This window comes from Sparus aurata, chromosome 15, assembly GCF_900880675.1.
Source record: "Sparus aurata chromosome 15, fSpaAur1.1, whole genome shotgun sequence".
NCBI classification, from domain to species: domain Eukaryota; kingdom Metazoa; phylum Chordata; class Actinopteri; order Spariformes; family Sparidae; genus Sparus; species Sparus aurata.
In genome coordinates, this window is record NC_044201.1 from 17,367,688 (window position 1) to 17,388,196 (window position 20,509).

At 42.3% G+C, this 20,509-nt stretch overlaps 1 protein-coding gene across 1 annotated transcript; it reads left to right on the forward strand.

Annotated features, from left to right (window-relative positions):
- Positions 1 to 1,201: 1,201 nt before the first annotated feature.
- LOC115597198 (rho-related GTP-binding protein RhoQ) lies at positions 1,202 to 19,814 on the forward strand. Its single transcript, XM_030442951.1, has 5 exons — positions 1,202 to 1,788; positions 2,130 to 2,188; positions 10,464 to 10,628; positions 13,974 to 14,069; positions 17,028 to 19,814. The coding sequence occupies exons 1-5, from the start codon at positions 1,647 to 1,649 to the stop codon at positions 17,187 to 17,189; spliced, it is 624 nt and encodes a 207-aa protein (XP_030298811.1). The 5' UTR covers positions 1,202 to 1,646; the 3' UTR covers positions 17,190 to 19,814.
- The last annotated feature ends 695 nt before the right edge of the window (positions 19,815 to 20,509 follow it).

The window sequence follows — 20,509 nt, forward strand, 5'->3', positions numbered from 1 at the left end:
AGATTTTTTTGCAATTTAAGACAGGAAGATTTCAATGATCGTGCAGTTTCTCCACACTTGCAATGGTGCATTTTTCTTGGTTTAATTATTTAATGGCTATCTTTGAAAAAGGTAGTTTTTGAATGAGGATCAGTCAAGTTGTTTTGTATAAAGTACAGATGTGTACCAAGAAGCCAGATCATTTGTTGCTGTATACTTACAATCCAAGTAGAATGCAATAATTTGTTAACTGACTTTGGTGACCCCTGGGCCTTCCTTACAACCCCCTGGAGGTCTGAGCCCTCCCTTTTTACAAACATTTGGCCCGTGGAGCTGAGAGGGAAAATAATATATGCATGTGTGTGTGCTCATTCCTTTCTGTTTGTAGCTTGACGTGCTTTATTAAGAGGGTTATGAGTGCACTAATTCAAGGAGACAGCCCACACCTGGCCAACTGCACCACAGAGGTCAAATCTCTGTATCTCCCCTCCTTCTTTCACAAACACATACCTCCTCCTGTGGCGTCTCCATCTGCAGCTCCACAGCCCCATCTCGCATATCCCATCCATCCTACACACACACACACACACACACACACACACACACGGCAGCACATTATGAGTGGATCATCTATTCATCTCCTGGACCGCAAAGTAATGCGAAAAGCCGACCGACATCCCTATTTAGGTCCTTAATGTTCATGAGTTAAGAGTTAGACTTAAGTTACAACATCTCAGTGTCCAAACAAACAGGTGGGGTGTATAGTTACATGTTATAGCAGACTGCATGAGAGGACAGATGCATGTCTAGCCAAAGTGAAATCAATATTATATCACTATTGTCCTTATTTAGGGACTGAGCAATAGTCTACTTACGCAGTAATGTGCTGAGGATGATGTTACTTCCATGTTTACCATGTCACAATGTTCGGTGCGGTCACCCAGTGCGTCTGGTCTACAGTGTATCAGTGTGGGGCAGCTTTCTCACTGACAACTTTCTGATCTCACACTCCCGGATGTTGTTCTAGTGGCTAACTATAGGGCCTTCCTATTATTCCATAATGGGATCAAAAAGATTCAATGTTTGTATACCGTCTTCCTAATATATACTTTAATATGATGTCATTTCTTACAGTCCTTGGTCCACACATCTCCACCAGGCGGAGTGTACTTTATCCAGAGCCCCTTGCTTTCAAACCCAAGCCCCGCCCCTCCAGCAAGCGCACCAACCTTGTCCACCAGCAGCACAGTGCGCCAGGCAGCCAGAGCACAGGCGTGGGGGCTCACCGGGGAGCGGGCACGACACACCGGCAGCGGCGCGGAGCGGCAGCGGCGGTACTTCTCCCAGAAAAGACGGTCTGTTTTCGGTGAGGGAGAACTCCTTTGAGACCTGAGAGTGTTCCAGGGGGTTCATTTTGTCTGCCGTGGAAAGGAAACTCCTTCACGGTCACATTTAGGAGTACTGTACTCGGCGTTGGGGAGGAGGGGAAGAGATGCAGTTCCAGTCCGACTCGGCGCGCCGCACAGTCCGCCGCCGAGGCTGGTGATGCCCGCTGAGCGGGGATCACCGCCCAACAGCAGCAGCAGCAGCAGGAGGAAGAGAGGGAGGAGGGGGTCAGTACAACAGGGCGTCGGGGGGCCGGTGATGAGGATGGTAAGGTCGGGATCATGGCAAACGGAACCGGTACTATTATGTTAAAATGCGTCGTGGTTGGAGACGGTGCAGTGGGGAAAACGTGTCTCTTGATGAGCTATGCCAATGACGCCTTTCCAGAGGAGTATGTGCCCACAGTCTTTGATCATTATGCAGGTAGGCACACAGTTTTCTCTGTTCTGTCTGTCATGAGCGTCTAATAATAACATCACGACATGCTGAACTGCTGCTTTTTCTGTGTTTGATCATGAGTCCTCACATTTAGATCTAATGAGAGTGGATATAATGGTGCCTCAGTGAATTCCCTGCTTCCTCTGACACTCTTTCTCCAACTGCATTGGCTTGCATCTGTTGCTATAATCAAAACCACTTGTTTGCCTTTTCCATAGCAGAGAGGGGTTGGGGACTCTGATCCCCTCCCTCCCTTGCTGCTCCCCCTCCCCACCCTCACCCTCTCCCCTTCCTCCTCTCAACTGCTCTTTGTCATTTCCTTGCAGTGAGTGTCAACGTTGGTGGAAAGCAGTACTTGTTGGGACTGTACGACACAGCTGGCCAGGTATGGTTTATTTTTTACCTCTGGCTTAGTGCCAAGCATGTCAAGGACACACACTCACATACTCCCTCTCACTTGATCTCTATCTCGGTCTCCCCCTTGTGCTCCTGGGACCAATAACTATCCGACGATGCCTCCAACACGCCCACAGGCTTCATATTCAGGCCAGACGCTAAGCTGCAACAGGTGATGGCTTTCGCACATGGTTTTACTGCCAGAGTGTGGTGTGCCATGGACAGTGATGGTAGTGAAGGGGTTTCAATAGTTCTATTATGTGGAGAACAGGGCTCCTATGTCCAGTAGTGATGTCACAGGTTTGTTAATAGGGCTGCCTAATGCCTGGGCTTTTTCTTTACAATGTGCCATTCAGTGGGGAAGAGTTAAAACTGTTCTGAAAAAACTACAAGCATGGGCCTGCGCGCACACACACACACACCCACACACACACACACAATAATGTTTCCACTCAGCAGAAAACACAGTGTCAACACACAAAGACAGAGGAAGCCATGTGAACAGACACAGACAGAGTCATTTAGGGTGTCAGCACAGGGTATGGCTGAAGTGTTATCAGAAGAGTGATTTGCCACCAGGAACTTCCGGACTAAATTTTTAGGGCTAGAACTGAAATGTTTACACAAGTAATCAATTAGTCAATCCGCGGCACAATTTTGGAATCAACTAGCTTTTGAAACAATAGAGATTAAAGGAACAGTTCATCCAAAAAAAGAAAGTTCATTGTCTACTCACCCACATGCCGTTGGAAAGGCGAGTGAAATTTCGTAGTCCACAAGATGTTTCTGGAGCTTCACCGCAAGACAGCGTCGCAGTATTCGCCCTGAACAACTGAAATGCATTGGACTTGTAAAAACAAGTTATAATAATAAAAAAGGCATAAAATGGCTCCCTAAACCTTGTACGGTGTCTACTAAACTGATTTGAAAAATGTCATCCACACCCTTTTTAAGGCTGAAATCTTCACTGTAGCCTCAAACTGTTAGCTAACGAGCTCGACCACACATCAAAGGTGCAGATAACGTTTTCCTCAATGTTTTCCTCAATCTTGGGGCTTCCTGGATAATGCCGGACGAGCTGCCAGGAGCCTTTTTATGCTATTTTTCAGTTGTTTTTGGACAGTTTTAAAACAAGTCCCCATCTACTTTTGCTTTGAAGCTCCAGATGTGTTGTGTAGATTACAAAACTTCACCTGCCTTTACATCGGCATGGGAGTGTGTAGATAATGACTACATTTCCTTATTTGGGTGAATCGTTCCTTTAATTGACAATACAAATAATAAACGTTATTGGACCTGTAGATTTGAGGGGTAGTCATTTAATGTAGAGTGCACGATACACATTACACAGTACACATATTTTGACCACTTGAAGCAGCAATGTTTTTACAAGTGGACTGTGGTTTGTTTGTGTTGTGCATCAGCTTGGCTTCTGGGCCGTTCTGCTGATCGACAGTTGGCAGAGGTACACAGTACTGGCAGCCATATATACACACTGCGCTTAGGTGAGAAACGCTGAATATAAACACAGGTTTGTTTGTTTACAAGAAGCTCCCCAGAGCACCTTTAAGTGTTCGGACTCCGTCAGCTGAGCCGACAGTGGTGCACCCATTCTCTGCCCCCCAGACCTTTAACCCCCTGTCTTTCCAGCAACCTAAAACTGTACACATGTCAAATGTTGAATAGTTAACGCTTTTCCAATGGGCCCAATTTAACTGTGTGAAGTCACAATGAGTCAGAGCCTGAAATGCGATCCGTTCATTGGAAAAACACAAACAGTGAAAGGTCAGCTGGGGGATATTCAGCCGTTTCTCCGTTCTCTTCATTCATGAATGCTAAATGCACACGAGTCCAGGAATAGCAAATCACGGCCGCCCTCCCTCCCTACCTCCCAGCCAGCAAGCTACCTGTGGCTGCGCTATATTTTCTCCTCGAGAAAACAGATGGCAGAAGTGTTACTACTCGGTTGTAAAAAGAGGAACACAACCTTATTGTCTATTCTGGCGTGTTTGATAGGGTGTGTGTGTGTGTGTGTGTGTGTGTGTGTGTGTGTGTGTGTGTGTGTGTGTGTGTGTGTGTGTCAGAGGAGGGTTTTGCTTTTAGCTGATTCAGAGCGTCTCTGAAATGGAGAAGTTCTCCCAGATGTCTGCTGTGGGTTTGCTGCCGGCCACCGAGAGTAGAGTTACTGCTCTTCAAAACGCGCCCACCGCCCTCCGACTCCACTGACCTCTTTATGTGGAGCACAAGGCCAGCTGGTAATGTTTATAGCTTCAGCATCTGATCAAAGACCCAGCGCCCTGAAGAGAGAGGGAGCAGGAGAGTGAAAGGAAGAGAGAAAGAGGAAGAAGGGGAGACAGATGGGGGGGGGGATTGCTTGAAGAAAGTGGATGAATTCAGTCCTCTCAGTTTCATTTTCTTTGCCCTGTCTCTGACTCACTCTTTAATTCAAAACTTCATCATCTCCACCGCTGGCCTGTGCTACACGTGTTCAATCCGCCTCAAGATATCTGTGATATTGATATTCCTTGCGTGGCTGGCTCCCACAATGCTTCCCTGTCTGCAAGGGTATCCGAGGCCTTGAAGATACAAGCCGCTGTCGTGCCCTCATCGGATGTGACTCCATGCTGTCACTTCGGTGTGACATGTCGGGGCCTCATAATCTTGGCTCAGCACTGAGCTCTGTCTGCTGTTGATACCGCTTCCCCGTCTGCCTATTGTCTCGCCGCTCACCCCCGATTGCAGCCTGTTGAATTATTCCATATGGTCGGTCTGCAAAGTCTGTTTTGCTGAATGTGATGAGGAGAACAGAGGGGAAAGTCTTTACTTATTCATTCCATCTCCTGCTGCTGCTCCTGCACTCAAGGAAATCTAGCATCCCTGCCTGAAGGAGGAGCAGGAGGAAACAGGAAGTGGACGCTAAGTGCTGCGTTACCCCTGGAAACGCCTCAGGGAGAGGACGTCAGGAGCTCGGCCCTGTGGGATCTGTGTCCTGCTGCCCTATTAACCCCCATTTTGTTGTTAGACTATTAATTTGCCCAGCCCATCAGATGCTTTCACAGTCAACTGCACATCCTGTAATCACTTTTGCCACCCCACTTCACCCATTATGACCCCTGCTGTCTTTACTGTTTGGTACAGTCTGATGAGTCCTTTTTGACTCAGCAGCCCAAAGTGGCCCAGTGACCCACAGACATCCCAGCAGGAGGGGGAGGGTGGCAGGTGGGGATGGGGGGTGATGGGTGGAGAGACTGGAAACGATTTAACACAGCTGGGAGCCTGTCACCACTCAGCAGGAATACCACAGACACGCCTCAGCTCACACTTTCAACATATTCACTTAAGAGTATCCATACTGTTGGGTAAAGGGTAACTCCATCAATTTACATTCAAGTGTGTTTACAGGTCTTGGTGAGTACTACCGGATATATGAATAAAGTAGTAAGAAGTCTTTTGTGGCTCCAGAGGAAGCTGCATGTAATCTGATGAAACTGCCTACAGTGATGTCACTTGGTTGCTAAGTTGCATTGTGGGTATTGTAGGCAGCCATTTTTGAAAAGTAAGAAGAATGTGGAGGGAAAAAAAGGCGATATCTCTGGTACCTCTCTATCGATTTTGATCATTTGGTATTAAACTGTCCATAATGGAGTCCAACAGTGTTATAAGAATAGAATAGAATAGAATAGAATAGACTTTTATTCATCCCACATCAGGGAAATTCACTTGTGACAGTAGCAGGTAGACAGACATACAATAAGTACAAGTACAAACATTAATCAAGTAGACTTAAAAATACTAAAAAAGTTTTAGATAAGAGAAAGAAAGATACAATATAAAAATAGACTATAAACCTACATTACCTATAATACAATGACGCCACATCACAAGCTTGAGAGAATTTCATGTTTTTCTAAACAAACTCTGTGGAAAGGGCTGAAAAACAATTAGTTTCTCTATCTGTAAATATTGTCCGACTTGAGCCCTGAGTACATGCATTGGTTCCTAGTGGAACCAAAAACAAGTAAGTCTGTTGGGGACTATTTCCAGTTCACAATTTGTCCTCTAATGAGTATCACTGGACCCAGGATGTTTTATGTGCAGTTGATTTAAAATAAACTGGTGTGTGTTCACGATGTTAATGAAGAGGCATGTTAGCCTGTCCAAGGTGTGGCTCAGTAATGTGATTTTAATAGTTTGTGGACAACAGTGGAGCTCTATCCAGAATGCATGTTATACTTATTTGTCAGATCAATTCATTGCCAGTTGAGCTGCCAGCTGAAGCTGAAATAACCTCTAGGGACATCGTAAGGGACTTGACAGCTCCTCTAGAGTCACAGAAGACATTAAACAGCTGTTTACACAGGCTGAGTTTGACTTACAATGGACAGCAATCCACCATATATATTTCTCAAATACATAAAATACAACTAATCAGTAATCATTTTAGGAAAAAGAGGTGAGGCAGTGTTAAAAGGATGTGTATAAAAAGAGATCCCTCATGAATGTTTTAATTCATGTTTGACCCTGCACAGTTTACTTGGCCCTGCCATTGTTTGCCATTAAATGCAACATTAAACTGTCAAATTTTTGAATGGAGTCTGGAAGGATGTTCTCACCATGTAGACATGAATGGACAGAGTGCATCAGCACTCGAGCTATGATTAACGATCATTAATCATCATTAGAGAACCAGTAAACGTAGAAATGTGCATAAATAGCTTTTTGATTCCGGGGGTTAAATCCCGCTCTGCAAAATGAGCAGATTTGCAGATCACAGAACTTTGTTAATAGAAGCATCTATGTCTGGGCTTGCGTTCCCTTCTGGCGGCCATGTTAGAGCAGGCATCTCTGACTCTGTTGACACAGCCAGTTTATAGAGCCCCCAAGGAGGCGATAGGAGTAGAAAAGCAGAAAGAATAGAGGGAGCAGCAGAAGATGGGGGTGGGGGATAGATGAGGAGTGACTCACTGATATCATAGCACTCATATGTCACTGAGTCGACAGAGCAGAGTCGCATAGCGAAGCTCACGCTCGGGCCAAATGAAGACGTTGAGTCTTGCCCTGATGGGAATGTATGGACATGTATGGAGAGAAGTTGGTGTTAATAGATCACATACTCTAAGCCTTTCCTCCTTCCCTCTCTTTCCTCTGATCATAATATTTACTGTACACTCCTGACTACCATGGAAAGACTGTTATGCAACTTCTCAGTGATGTACTCATGATCCGTTGAACTGAACTAATAAAACTGTATGACATACTTCTGCTGGAAACTTTCATCCAAAGCACCTTAATAGCATCATGAGTGTAAACATTTCTGCACGGAGCGCCGATCAAACTTAAGATGGAGCTACGTGGGAGTGTACACACCGTCTGTGTCTGGCTTTACACACTGCGAGAGGCTAGCGGGCATACTGTCTTTGGTAATGTGTCAGGGGTGTGCTGAGGAAACAGTGTGAGAGGCAGAGATGGGTCTCAGAGAAGCTTGGGGCCTGTTTACAGTAAACTGCTGAGTGGCTTACACTGTGTTCCTTTCTGTCTGTGGCTCACCGGGGGATCGCAGGATTCACTTGTGCAAGCAAAGGTCACGAGGACAGGGAGACACATAAACACACACAGTATACCTGATCCCATGTGACACATAAAGTGTATCTATGGGGGCCGAGGGATGCACAGAATGTGATTGCATAAGCAATATGTGCATTAACATGTACTTCCAAAGAAAGTAATATGAGCCAGATAATGTTATTATCAGATAGGAGTCGGCTCTAGGTTTTTATACCAAAAAGATACATTTGTTGATTGTTACAGATTTTGCTATACTGTCCATACTGACCACCTTTTAGTAGAACCACTTACTAGCTTTTTCAAAAAGAGCTGCCAAACATCCAGTATCTTCAGTATATGTGAGGCTATAGGAACAGTGGCGTTTGAAGCTAAATGCCATTGTCAGCATGCTAAAATGCTCACAGGAACAATGCTAACATTATGATGTGTATGTAAAAGGTAGACACGTTTACCATGGTCACTGACTTCGCAGTAGTTAAAGGAGCGCTACGGAACAATTGCATTACATGCATTTACCACGTTTTTGTTGCCCATATATGAGTGGGAATGGGAAAATTGAGACCCTCCTCTCCTCTCAGGCTCCTTTACAAGCCTTTGGATGATTTGCTCAGTTCTATGTTACTCTGTGACTCTCTCTACTTTGCTAACAGAAAACAAAAGTAGCTAATGATAGTTAAGAAAGAGTCCACAAACATAAACCACTAGCTTCCAGCCCAACATGGAAGTTCCGCAGAGCCCCTTTAAGTAGCACTGTATACAAAGTACAGCTGAGGCTCGTGGCAATGTCATTAGATTTGCCGGACTTTGGTCGTAAACCAAAGTACTGGACACGATGATGGCGCCAGAGGAAAAGCTAAAGGGTCACACTAAAGTTGTTGTAAATCATCCTTAGGGGAACATTGTCTTGGTACCGAATTTCATCAAATGTTTGTCAAGACTAAAGACCAAATATGTTAATGTACAATCATAATTTCAACATATGTGTATCTATCTATCTATCTATCTATCTATCTATCTATCTATCTATAAGAAAGTCTGTTTTGGCCTTTTGCTTTGAGATTAATGCTCACAATTCATGGCACTCCTACACCGATATAAAAATGAGGTAATAATCCATATTTCCGCAAAGAAGTCCTGCTCACCGATTTGCAGCAGTACCCATAGCGTAAAAACTATCCACTTCAGTCTTCATATGTCAAACGATGCAGCTAAAAATCTGTCATGTCTCGTAGTGTGAGTGAAGCGTGCTTATCATTTGTCTCAGCTTGCACGAAGCGCCAGATGGTTTGCATTCATAGCTGATTTACCACATCAGAAAAGTGTCAGGTAAGCTGTCAGTCACAGCGAAGTTACTTAAAAGGACTGTGATTGTCAAAACAGTCAGTCATCTCATGCGACAGCACCCAGCCCTGTAAGAAGCTCAAAACAGCCATTAAAATGATTTGGATTTCCTGCACGAGGCAGGTCTGTGAAAACCTGTGAAATATTCAACTCATTTGGCAGTCAGGGAATGAACAAATCATAATTTTCTGATTTATATCCATTTGATCCACTCCAGCAAAAGTGTAGTTGAGTCATCTACAATACGAGCACAGGCGTGATGATTTGTATGCTGTTTTCATCATCTACTCCGATCTAATATAAAGTCAGTATATATCTCAGATTCATTACAGAGGCAACAAAGACGACACACTTGCCTAGCTGATCTACGGCTGTTTGGAGAATCCTCTGACATTCAGCTCATTTGCATAACCATTTCCCTTGATGCATTTGTGTGAGAGGGGTAGCGGTGTTATTGTATCGGACCGCGCCGTGCATGTTTGGCAGAGAATGAGACTTGCTGAAGGCATCAGAATGAAAAACTGTCGTGCCAGCGCTCGTTGTCCCATTGCAACTGTCCCTGGCACAGTGGGACGTTGCATTCCAACAAGCTTTGATTTCAGTGATGTGGACAATCCATTTCCCGAAAAAGTGAGTGAGATTGATTCAATGGGTCCAAGTTGATCTGGTTGAGTCATATCTTATTACTGGAGATCCATTGATCGCCTGCGTCTGTAAGCTTGCAGCAGAAAACCCTCCCGATGTGTGCCCTCAGAAGAAGTGAGATGAGTCATGAATATTCATATATGTGCAAGTCAGACACTCTGTCAAAAGGGTTTATCTTTGGAGGGCACAAGAGAGCGCTTGATCTGCCGCACAAAGGACAGTCTTGCGTCTGTGAATCAGCCTTTTACACCACACAAATATGTGAGATGGCACTAGTGTCTGGTTTTCAGTGTCTTGTGGCGATGCCTTGTGCTCAGCTCGCGTCGAAGGATTGCAAATGTAAAATGATCCTTAATTGTCTCTGTCAGAAAAGGGAGGGCAGAAAAGAACAACTCTCATGCTAACGTCATCTCCTTCACATACCTTCCTCTTTAAAGCTCTTACCTTGATACACAACATCTTTTGTATAAAACAGCCAAGTAGGTAGCTGAGCACCGTGTAAAGTTAGCTCTCCTGGCTTCAGTGAGGAGTAAAACTCTGTCTGCATTTGCTCATTTTTTACACACTTTAATAATTCATGACTTTAATTTCTCAGATGTTAAGAAAGGGAAATGAATCATGTCTGCACCTTGGTTCCTGTATCCCCCGCCATGCTGACCTCTTATCCTCCCCTGACCCCGAATGTTAATCAATACTGTGCCGTCTTCTTCCAGGAGGACTACGACCGCCTCAGGCCATTGTCCTACCCTATGACTGATGTCTTCCTCATCTGCTTCTCGGTGGTAAACCCTGCCAGTTTCCAGAATGTGCGTGAAGAATGGGTGCCGGAGCTGCAGGAGTACGCACCCAGTGTCCCCTACCTGCTCATTGGCACCCAGGTAAGTGCTCTAACGCACTGGTCACACCACAGGTCTTCTCGCTCAGCTCCAGATTGCTGCCTGTACTTGATTTTTTTCATGTTCTAGAATACAATAACTGTTAAATCTGTGCCTTTGCTGTTTTTTGACATTTGCAACATGTTGCTATAACATGGAAATTCACAGTTTGAGCCTGAAGTTGGATCCAGTTTATTAAAGAACACATTCAGAAAAATGTTAACCATTTTAGAGCTACCCCTTTTCGAAAAAGCCCAAGTTGATGTTTTTCAAACCACAGCCATGTTGGGGCAATGGTTGAAGGTGGTGTCTGTACAGTTGTGACATCACAAACTAACAGAAGTCCTGATGGCTCATTAAAGGCACAGTTTCTGAACATTTCTGAATTTCTCCATTGAGCAGGTGTTTCACAGTGCTTAAATATGTAATCAAGACATGAAAATCTGACTTACTACATTATGGGACCTTTAATTTTGGGAAGCTTTGGCAGAGAAAACACTTTCAGCAGCAATGTGAAATAAACATCAAGAAGCTTTGGTTTGAATCAGTGATGAGGCAGTAAGTGGTACCAGTCAAGTTAATGGAGGTATATTTGTAAATACATATGTATATTGTAAATACGGATGTTCCCAAAAATGCAAGTTTTCCTTCACATTGATAAGTCATAATTTCATGTAATTCCTCAAAGATCTTGGGAATGCCACTATACATTGCTGATTCTGAAAGCTATTTCTATCATGTTCTACTGACTGCTGTCAAAAGCATTTGATGGAGGCATCTTAATCACAGATACTGAGGCTCAGATGCCAAGACGTGCACTCAAGCATTGTCAATATCCTACAAAAGCCATACGCAACAACAAATCTTCAGAATAAGGCAGAGCAGAGCAAAGCTGATTGCTCAGGTTCACTGAGTTTATCATACAGGTCATGACGAATCACTTAAAGAATCCAATAAAACTGCAAATCAAACTGCACCTGCTTTTGATCCTGCAAGACCAAACTGACATTGAGGAGAAAAGTGGCATATGTCACAATTCCCACATCTGTGTTATAATACAATATATATCTTGTGTTCTTGTGTTCTTTAATCCCAAAACTCACGACAGTGAAAAGCATTGTGAACTAGGAGGGCACCAGAACTGTCACATCTAAAAGCATTGTGTACCACGGGTGATTTAAGGTGGCAATAGATGTCTGAAACAGGCCCAGCGGACAGGAAACAGCAATGAAAAAGCCAAACAACTGTCCCACTCCTGGGATTTAGTTTGTTTTTTTCTGTCATCAAAAACCTACAATCTTGTTCAAATATTCAGTAAGCAAGAATGAAAAAACTGTAACAAAAGCCTAAAAAAAATAATCTAATGTTGGACCTGGAGTTGGAGGAAGTAAGGACCATGATGGAGATTTTGGTGCTGTGGCTGTTTACCTGACATTTTTCTCAGCGTAACAACCGGTTTGTCCACCACAATATGAACACTGTCCAAAATTCTTAACTTTGCAGTTCATTTATAAAGGTAATATTGCAGTAATACTGCTATTATTACTACTAAAAAACCTTTTTGGTGAGTAACATTAATTGATTTCTTTTGGCTACTAAGCCAGATGACCGAGCTGTAAACACTATTCTGACATATTATCACCTAGTGCTGGGTAATATATTAATATATCATAAGTGTTGCATAAGTTTTAAAAACTGCATTACAGTGAAGATGTGATGTAATTTTCCGAACTTACCAAACTTAAAGTTCTACTTGTTCTAATTCGATTGCCTGCCCTAGTATTTATGAAGTGCTTTTTGGGAGATTTCAAAATGTCGAGATATGTATCCTGTATCGCAATATCGCCTAAACATTTCACAATACTACTTTAAGGACACAACGCCCAGCCCTGTTACCATCTTACAAAGTTATTGGCTAGTGTGTTATCTATTTACACATACAGCAGAAAAGGAGAAACATCAGCAGTCATTTGCAGTCCTGTTTCCTGTCAACTGTCTGTTTTTGGCTCTGGTTTGGTCTCCACCACCTCCCGGGAGAAAAACCTGACTCTTTACCTCTTAAATGCTCAACTATGTTCTCCAGCTGGAGGCTTACTATGACTGTCTGTCGGTGTGTGTTGCCAAACATAGTCTGACATATAGATGGTTCAGCACATTTTCTCATTGGAAACAGCTGCCTGCTGCGGTTGGAAACAAGGTTGATAAGAGCGGTGATACTAAACCAAAGTGGTAAAGTTCTGAGCCATGAAACCAAAAGCTGACAGATGTTAAAATGCAAGGTAGAGCTGATGGGTACTACAGAGTCTAGTGATGATTTTCTTTATTTTCAAATTACACTTAGTCATGTTTATTTCAGCCTGGGAGCCTTGAACCTCAGCCTTTGCAAATGAAAGAGTTGATTTATTCAAACAAATACAGTACAGTGCTACAGCAAAAGCAGATCTTGGGACTTTAGGCTGATCTGGTATATTAGGGGTTAAAAGGTCTGTGCTGATGCTGCAGCCCTCTCTGCGTTAAAGTTCATCCATGAATCAGAAATTTCTAAACCCGCAATTAGCTTATGCAAGGACTGCAAAAGCTGAGCCAATGTCTTGTGATCCTTAATAGAGGCATCACTAAACTCATCTACATGTTAAGAGATGACACTAATCCTAAGTATTAGCTTCTTTCTTAAGCCTTTTAAACCCTCTGCCAATACCATATCGCCTCTTAAAAATGAGCGCTGACTTGTGGTCTGTGTTCCCTGGCAACCAAATGCCAGTGCAGCCAGGGCCCAGCGGTGATGAGGAGGATGGAGTGGGTGTCTGATTTATCTCGTGTCAGCTGATGTTTGCTGCCCTTTTATCAGTTCCTGTCATAACTCACTGGCTGCTCGTCGGCTGGATGCTGATATGTACGCATGAGCTTCATAACAGTGAGCCACGCAGCTACAAATCTCACCAATCCGGGAAAAAAATGGTTAATGAAGGTTGCTCCCCAGTGAGATTGTGCAGGTGGATGCATTTATCATAATTGGTTATTACCGAGCTGGGGATGAGTTGTGTGTGCAATGAATACATAAAGAGTGAGGAACCTTGTGGCTGGCTGTGAAATCGCTTTGCACAAGAGCAGGAAGTGTGGGCCAACGGGGCTTTGTTTCAAAATGAGAAAACAGTTATATACACTCTAGCTCTCGTAGCTATGTTTAGAAGCATGGAGATGCTGTATGTGTAGTAACGCTTGACTCAACGTTCACAAATCAGACAAGTCGATACGAAACTCTTAAGGTGCATTAATATTAATATCCAAGTTATAACGGTGATATTGATGTGGATTTAGCTGAGAGGAAGTGTTCCTTATCTCTTTCAGATTGACCTTCGTGATGACCCCAAGACTATTGCCAAACTGAACGACATGAAGGAGAAGCCCATCGCCACCGAGCAGGGACAGAAACTCGCAAAGGAGGTTTGTATGTTTGTTGTATGTGCACGAGTTAAGTAATACGTAAATGGTGAAAGAGAGTTCATGTTCCCTGATGTACAAGTTAGCCATCAGGTCCAGTTAGATTCCTGTGTGTTGATCTGACCCAGGAATGTCTCTGTAGGAATTTAATTTCTTCAGTGAAATGCCTGGAATCAGGCCTCTGTACATTCTTTGCCTCGAAAATGAATCCAGGAATACATTCTGGGTCAGCACGAATGTCCAGAGGAGTTCAAGGGTGTAGGAAGTGGATACCAAATGTGGTCTGTGATTAATCGCTCCTGTCAGCCAGAAACCAAGAATAAACGTCAAACTGGTCAAACATTACAATCTTGGCTCATTTGAAAGTGGACATCCATGCATTTTTGGCAACTTAAGATAGAATTTAAATGGCACGTGGGAGTCATGAAGTTCTTCTGAGGCCACAAGGGAGCGTGATGATAATTTCAAGATTTTTGAAAATCACTTAAATTGCAGCTATTTCCTCCACCGTGAGGAGTATTTTACCTAGGACATTATTACGTTTAACTTTTCTGTAACTGTCTTCCAAGTTGAGATTAGACAAACTGCATCTGGTTGTTACATTTCATTATAATTTTTACTCGCATATCACATATGTGGAGCAATATGATGCTATCGTGGATACATTTTTCTTTTCAAGATTACATCATCATTCCCCTATTCAAGTCCCCCATGGGCTTACATAGGATATAACAGGGTTTTTATAGATTTGCTACATTTGATTTTTGAAATGTAACTAGCCCCAATTTGTGCCTTAAATCTATTACCGTTAGATTTGTGTCACAGAGCTAATCTGTTTTTATGAAGAATGAATACCTGTATGTTATAACGCTTAGCGCTGTTCCGACAGTTTGTGCTGAACACTCAAACTCTTCTTACAATCTGGATGAACAAATGCACATTAATACATTTTAAATGAACAGTTCACCATTTTAGGAAATGTGTGTCATACCTTATTGCTGAGAATCAGATGAAAAATTATATAAAAATATCTGCTAACAAGCAGTTAGCTTAACTTAGCACAAAGGCCCCTGCAAAGCTCATGATTGAACACATTATAATGTATTTGTTTAATCTATATCAAAGCCCAAGTGTAAAATTGTGCGAGACTATTTCTCACCCAGGAAGTCATTGCTCCCGGGCCGGTTTCCATTCTTATGCTTAGCTAAGCTAAACTACTGCTGCTGGTAGCTCAAAGTCTCATTTTTCCCAAAATGTTTACCTATTTTTTAAATTTTCAAGTTTGCCTCATATATTTATTATTCTTGCAGGTGGAAATATAAAGACAATGTTTTGATATAAAATAATAAAGTGACATCAAAATAGACAAATATAAGAGAGACACATTTTAATGTTATGTTAGTACAAATGGAGCAAGAGCAATTGACATGTCCAGCCACCATCTTTGTTTGGTTTAGGAGACATAATTACAACTTCAGAAACAGATTTTAAAATGTTATTTATTGTGCATCATCAGATGGTATGATGATGAGGATGCATGTGTCTATACTCATCTATACTATATGTATGACTTTCTTTTTTTAATCAAGATCAAGTCTTTTAGGATTCAGAATGGCAGTAAGTGTTGTCAGAAGACCTTGAAGCTTGGCTCTGTGACTTGAATGTAAGGAGAATATATGACAGGCACAACTGGGGCTGAAATGTGACATTACTGGGTTAGAGACATTAGGGAGGCGAAAGATGTAATATTGTTGAGTTTAGATATTCATGTTGGAGGAGCTGGTCCGCTCAGAAAGTCACTCACAAAGTTACTTTCTCCACAGAGCAGCAGCACTGAGGGTGTTTTTAGTTGCCAGTTAGCCAAAGACCATGTCATTCAGGTGTTCAGAAAGTGTCAGTCATGGAGATGTTCATTATGGCTTCATAGCTGTGACATGAAGGTTATGGTGACGACGGGCAGTTAGTTTAGACATGAGATCACCATGTAGAATTGTCAACACACTTGCTATCACATGACCTTATCATGTAAAATGAGGTGCATGCCTGAAGGGGCTACAGGCTACAGGCATAGCCGCCTCACAAGTGGTTAACTCAAGTACAACATGTTAACAATGGCACATTTTTCTGCGGTTGAAACGGCTCCACAAAAACAATGATCGCCCCAGTATTAGCTCTGCTAACTGCTAACCATTATCAGCTAAAGTTACCCCATAATATCAACTATAGCCAAAGCAAATAATATATTATTACAGTGCTCTCCTTATACAATCATGGCATAAGGTTACAGACACACACTCAGAAGCCGGCAGTTGTGCTGCCTGAGCCGGAGCTTCTTCTGTTGCATTCCCTCAATGGTGAAGAAAAGTGCTGTATGTAGTGAATCTGATGTCATAATATCATCTCAACAGGCTTTGTATTTATAATCTAAAGTAATTTTGACTGTTAAATATTCCGTCCTAAAGAAAACAGAAAATAAAACCCAATTCAGTAGTTTTTTACAGGGGGTCACAGACTATTTCTTGGCAGGGTGGCTGTATCGTTCTTCAGGCAAACTTTAGATACCCCTCCGTATGAGGAAAGCTTTGACGGCAGCGCTTCCAGGGAAACCGTGCTCACGTGGGTCATCAGAAATGTAATGGCTAGAGTAGCTACAGTTAGCTGGGTGCAAATGATGAAAACGTAAAAGAAGTAGTGACGTCTTGAAGTAGCGTAGGATCATGGGAGTTGTTGTCTTCATTGTTAACTAACCACCATTGCCGATGAAATGACATGACGTAATAATATATTACAGTTTTCTTACATTGAGTCACGTTAACTGACTTTCTTGCTCACTTTCGGACGTATCAAGTCACATATGTTTCCTGCAAGTCATAGCGACAGGCGACCAAATAAATCACACAGTTGAACATCATCTTTATCATATTGGGTCTGATGGTCCCTCCGTTCTTTTCTTCTCATCAGATCGGTGCATGTTGCTATGTGGAATGTTCAGCTTTGACCCAGAAGGGCCTGAAGACGGTGTTCGACGAGGCCATCATCGCAATCTTGGCTCCTAAGAAAAAGAAAGGCGCTCTGAAGAGAAGACTGGGACCCCGCTGCATCAACTGCTGTCTGATCACGTGATATATACACCTGCAGATCGTTCAGCAACCAACCATAAACCAAACCTGGACTGTAGGCAAAAGACAAGAAGAGAGGACTGAAAAGGACAAAAACAAGAGCTACTTTTAAGCTGCAGGGCTCTTGAAAGGCCATAACTCTCTCCTGCTGTCCAACACGAGTTGAGGATCAGTTTACTACCAAAGGAGCACAAAACCCAAGTCAGTCTCTTCTTCAAAAGACCTTTTTTGCCTCCAAAGTACCTTCTTTTATAACCATTTTTAATCATGTTTCCTGTACAAAATTGTTGTAAGCTGTCATACAGAAAAAGAAACAGTTTTCGGAGAAATTATACATTTTAAAGAATTCATAATTCTTCTATGGTTTAGAAAGCTTGATTATTGATTTGTGAATCTCTCATTATAAGAGCAGATGCCCAAATCAGGAGAGAGGGCCTGCAGCTGATGAATGATGAGAGGCTGACTTACACTGTGACAGTGGCCAGGATACAGTTTTTTTCATTTAAAAACCTGTGCTACAAAGACTCTGTTGGCCCACCGAGTCTGTCTACTATTATTTGTCAGTTGAGGATCTGCTGTGAGGATAATAGGAATAAGTGAAATGCTGTTCATTGAACACATTTTGGACCTGGGACTGTATCATTTTAAAGTTTTAGAGTCTTGTTTTTGCCTTATGAAAACCCTATTATTTTATAGTGTGGCATGCCAAAACATACTGTAAGTTAGGCCCAGGGTGGAGGTCTTCATCAGGAACTGAAGAGGTCTATTATCCATTTTAAAAAATGTATATTATCCAGAGTTTATCATTCTATATCTCTAAAAGAGAGATGATCTAGTCTGCGCAAATATTATTTTGTCAACTGATAGCTTTCGTTTTTTCCTTTTTTGATTTTGTTATCCTGCAATAATGTGTTATCCTTTTATCGCCTTTAAGAAGGTTTAGAAGTGAGAAGAAGAGGGATCTCATTTTAGAAATGAAACTCTGATTCATATCCTACATCCAAAGAATCATATGCACACTTTCATCAAATTCAGGTGGCTAAGGTGACCCAATACTGTATAATGTACTGTCTAATGCACAACATGAAGCACACACGGCGCCACTTCATTTCCCAGCACTACAAAGCACATTCCTCTGCTTTTAAAAAACGCTGTCTCTCTCCCAGAAAAGGCTGATTGAAGCACAGAAGATGCACACTGTCCCATCAGGCACAAGTATGAGCACAGCACACCATTTTACCGGCACAATCATAGTGAATGGCCGCCATTTGCACCAGCTGTTCATAAGTTCACACTTGGCTGCAGCACCATCACGCTAGTTCTTTTGTTGAGATCAGTTGTCAATAAACAGCTACACATCTGCCATACGTAACCGTTAGCTTAAAATGAACCTACTCATAGAGATAATGTTAGCTAAGATAGCAAAGCTATAAAGCTAATGCACTATGTTTAACAGTTTTGCAAAGAAGAAAAAACACAAGATTTAAATTACAAAATTGTAAAGCTTATAGTGAACTGACTAGCTAAATGACATTGTTTTTTAGCATATCAAGGTAAATTTCAAGTCATTCTACCACAAACTCTGACAAAAATATCTCCCCCCTGTATGCATGTATACATAAAGCTGCATTAAGTATGAGCACTTAAGTTTAAAAGGGCTCCGTGGAACTTCTGTGTTGTGTAAGAAGACAATTGTCATGCTAGAGTGACTTTGTATGGATGTTTCCGAGCATCTGATTTGAGCTAACATCTTCAGACTGCTGGCTAGTTGGTGCAGCCTGATTTAGTAAATCCCTCCTTTTCCAACTAGTAGTCTCTAAGAACTTAGGAAAGACTTTGTGCACGAACCTAGCAATAGATTTATGGATAGCTGGTGCAACCAAGTATGAACCCTTGAATCCAGCTTCAAAGTTATAAGAATATAATTACCATATTCGATGTGATAAGGTCTTCACCGGACAGCTGTGAAGGGTTATATATATTGTATGGAGACAACATTATAGTTTGATCTCAAACAATGTACCGATCCTGTTTTAATATAAGAATGCATTGATCCATGTAACAGAGTCACCTTCTGCAATACTTCAGACTGAAATTCAGATAACATGTGAAGTTTGCCAGTATTTAGAGAGTCGTTTAAATACTTATGAGCCACCAAAACAACTGTATGCAACAAAGGTTTGAAGCCTACATGTCTGTAATATTGTGGGTAGTAACTTGAGATTGTGACGGAACTTTTCCTTGCAAGCCAAACATCCAATATCTTTTTGTTTTTATGCATTTGTTATTGGCTTCTTTTTTCTTCTTAAGATTTTAATCAAAGGTGCCAACTCTTGCTAAATGACTACGGTTCGTTTTTCTGTCCAGAGTCAGATATGATGATTGATTAAAGCTTTAATGTAAATGGTGCTCCTCCTCTCTGTCCCAGCCTGCGTTGTATAAAGTGTGTTTGTGTTTGAGCGGCAGGGTGGATTGCAGGGTGAACGGCCCTTCTCTCTCTCAGACAGTTTTGCTTGCTTAACGTTGTGTGAAGGTCCAGCCTCAGGATCCAGGACCTAAGTGCCGCAGCCACCAATGCATTCTCCCATTGATGCTCCTCTCTTCTCAATAAATGTGTTTACTGTGTTAATAAGCTGGCTTGGAGGGTTTAACTTGGGGAGGTGTGCTTTGAAATGCATTTGTGAAATTAACTTTTCAGCAGCGTTTATTCCTGGAACAAAGGGCATTATGGGTCAGACGTCACTGGGCTGACTTTGATAAGCAGGTCAACAGAATCAAACTGTGAAGTATGTTTGAATGAATACACACGAATCCTCCATGGTCATTCAGGACTGCTTCATTTAGAAAGTTTCCTTTTTCTTTATGACCTCTTTAGTTGGTAGCATTTCATGATTTTACTCTTTATGCAATGACTCAGTGTATTTAAGGGACGAGTTGTGTTGAACTCTGAAGCATGAGCGCCACTTGCTGACCACTTTTTTGCACAGAATATCTGTCACCTTTCTGCTTTTACTCAAGACTCTACCACCGGATATCACCAGAGCAACTGCTAGCTACTGCTAACTGAAGCCACAGTTAGCTATGTAGTTCAGTTGTTCAGTATATGTCCATACTGAGAGCTCAGAGCACAAGTGAAGTGTTTATGTTTACACTGCTGGCACAGGATCTTTGGACCGTAAAGGGCCAGGGCTAGCTGGTCAGCATGCTAAACCTGCTTTGCGACACATTAAATAAATGCCATGACATCAAAACTGCTAGTTCTTCACAATCTATTGTTAATTTGGGTTAATTTGTCAAAGGTTTCAACCAAAATTCTTATATTCG

Excerpts from the sequence above, each read along its gene's own strand:
- LOC115597198 (XM_030442951.1), top strand. The coding sequence starts at position 1,647 with ATGGCAAACGGAACCGGTACTATTATGTTAAAATGCGTCGTGGTTGGA. Across the intron at positions 2,189-10,463 it reads TGTACGACACAGCTGGCCAG|GAGGACTACGACCGCCTCAG; the intron begins GTATGGTTTATT and ends GTCTTCTTCCAG. Across the intron at positions 14,070-17,027 it reads GACAGAAACTCGCAAAGGAG|ATCGGTGCATGTTGCTATGT; the intron begins GTTTGTATGTTT and ends TCTTCTCATCAG.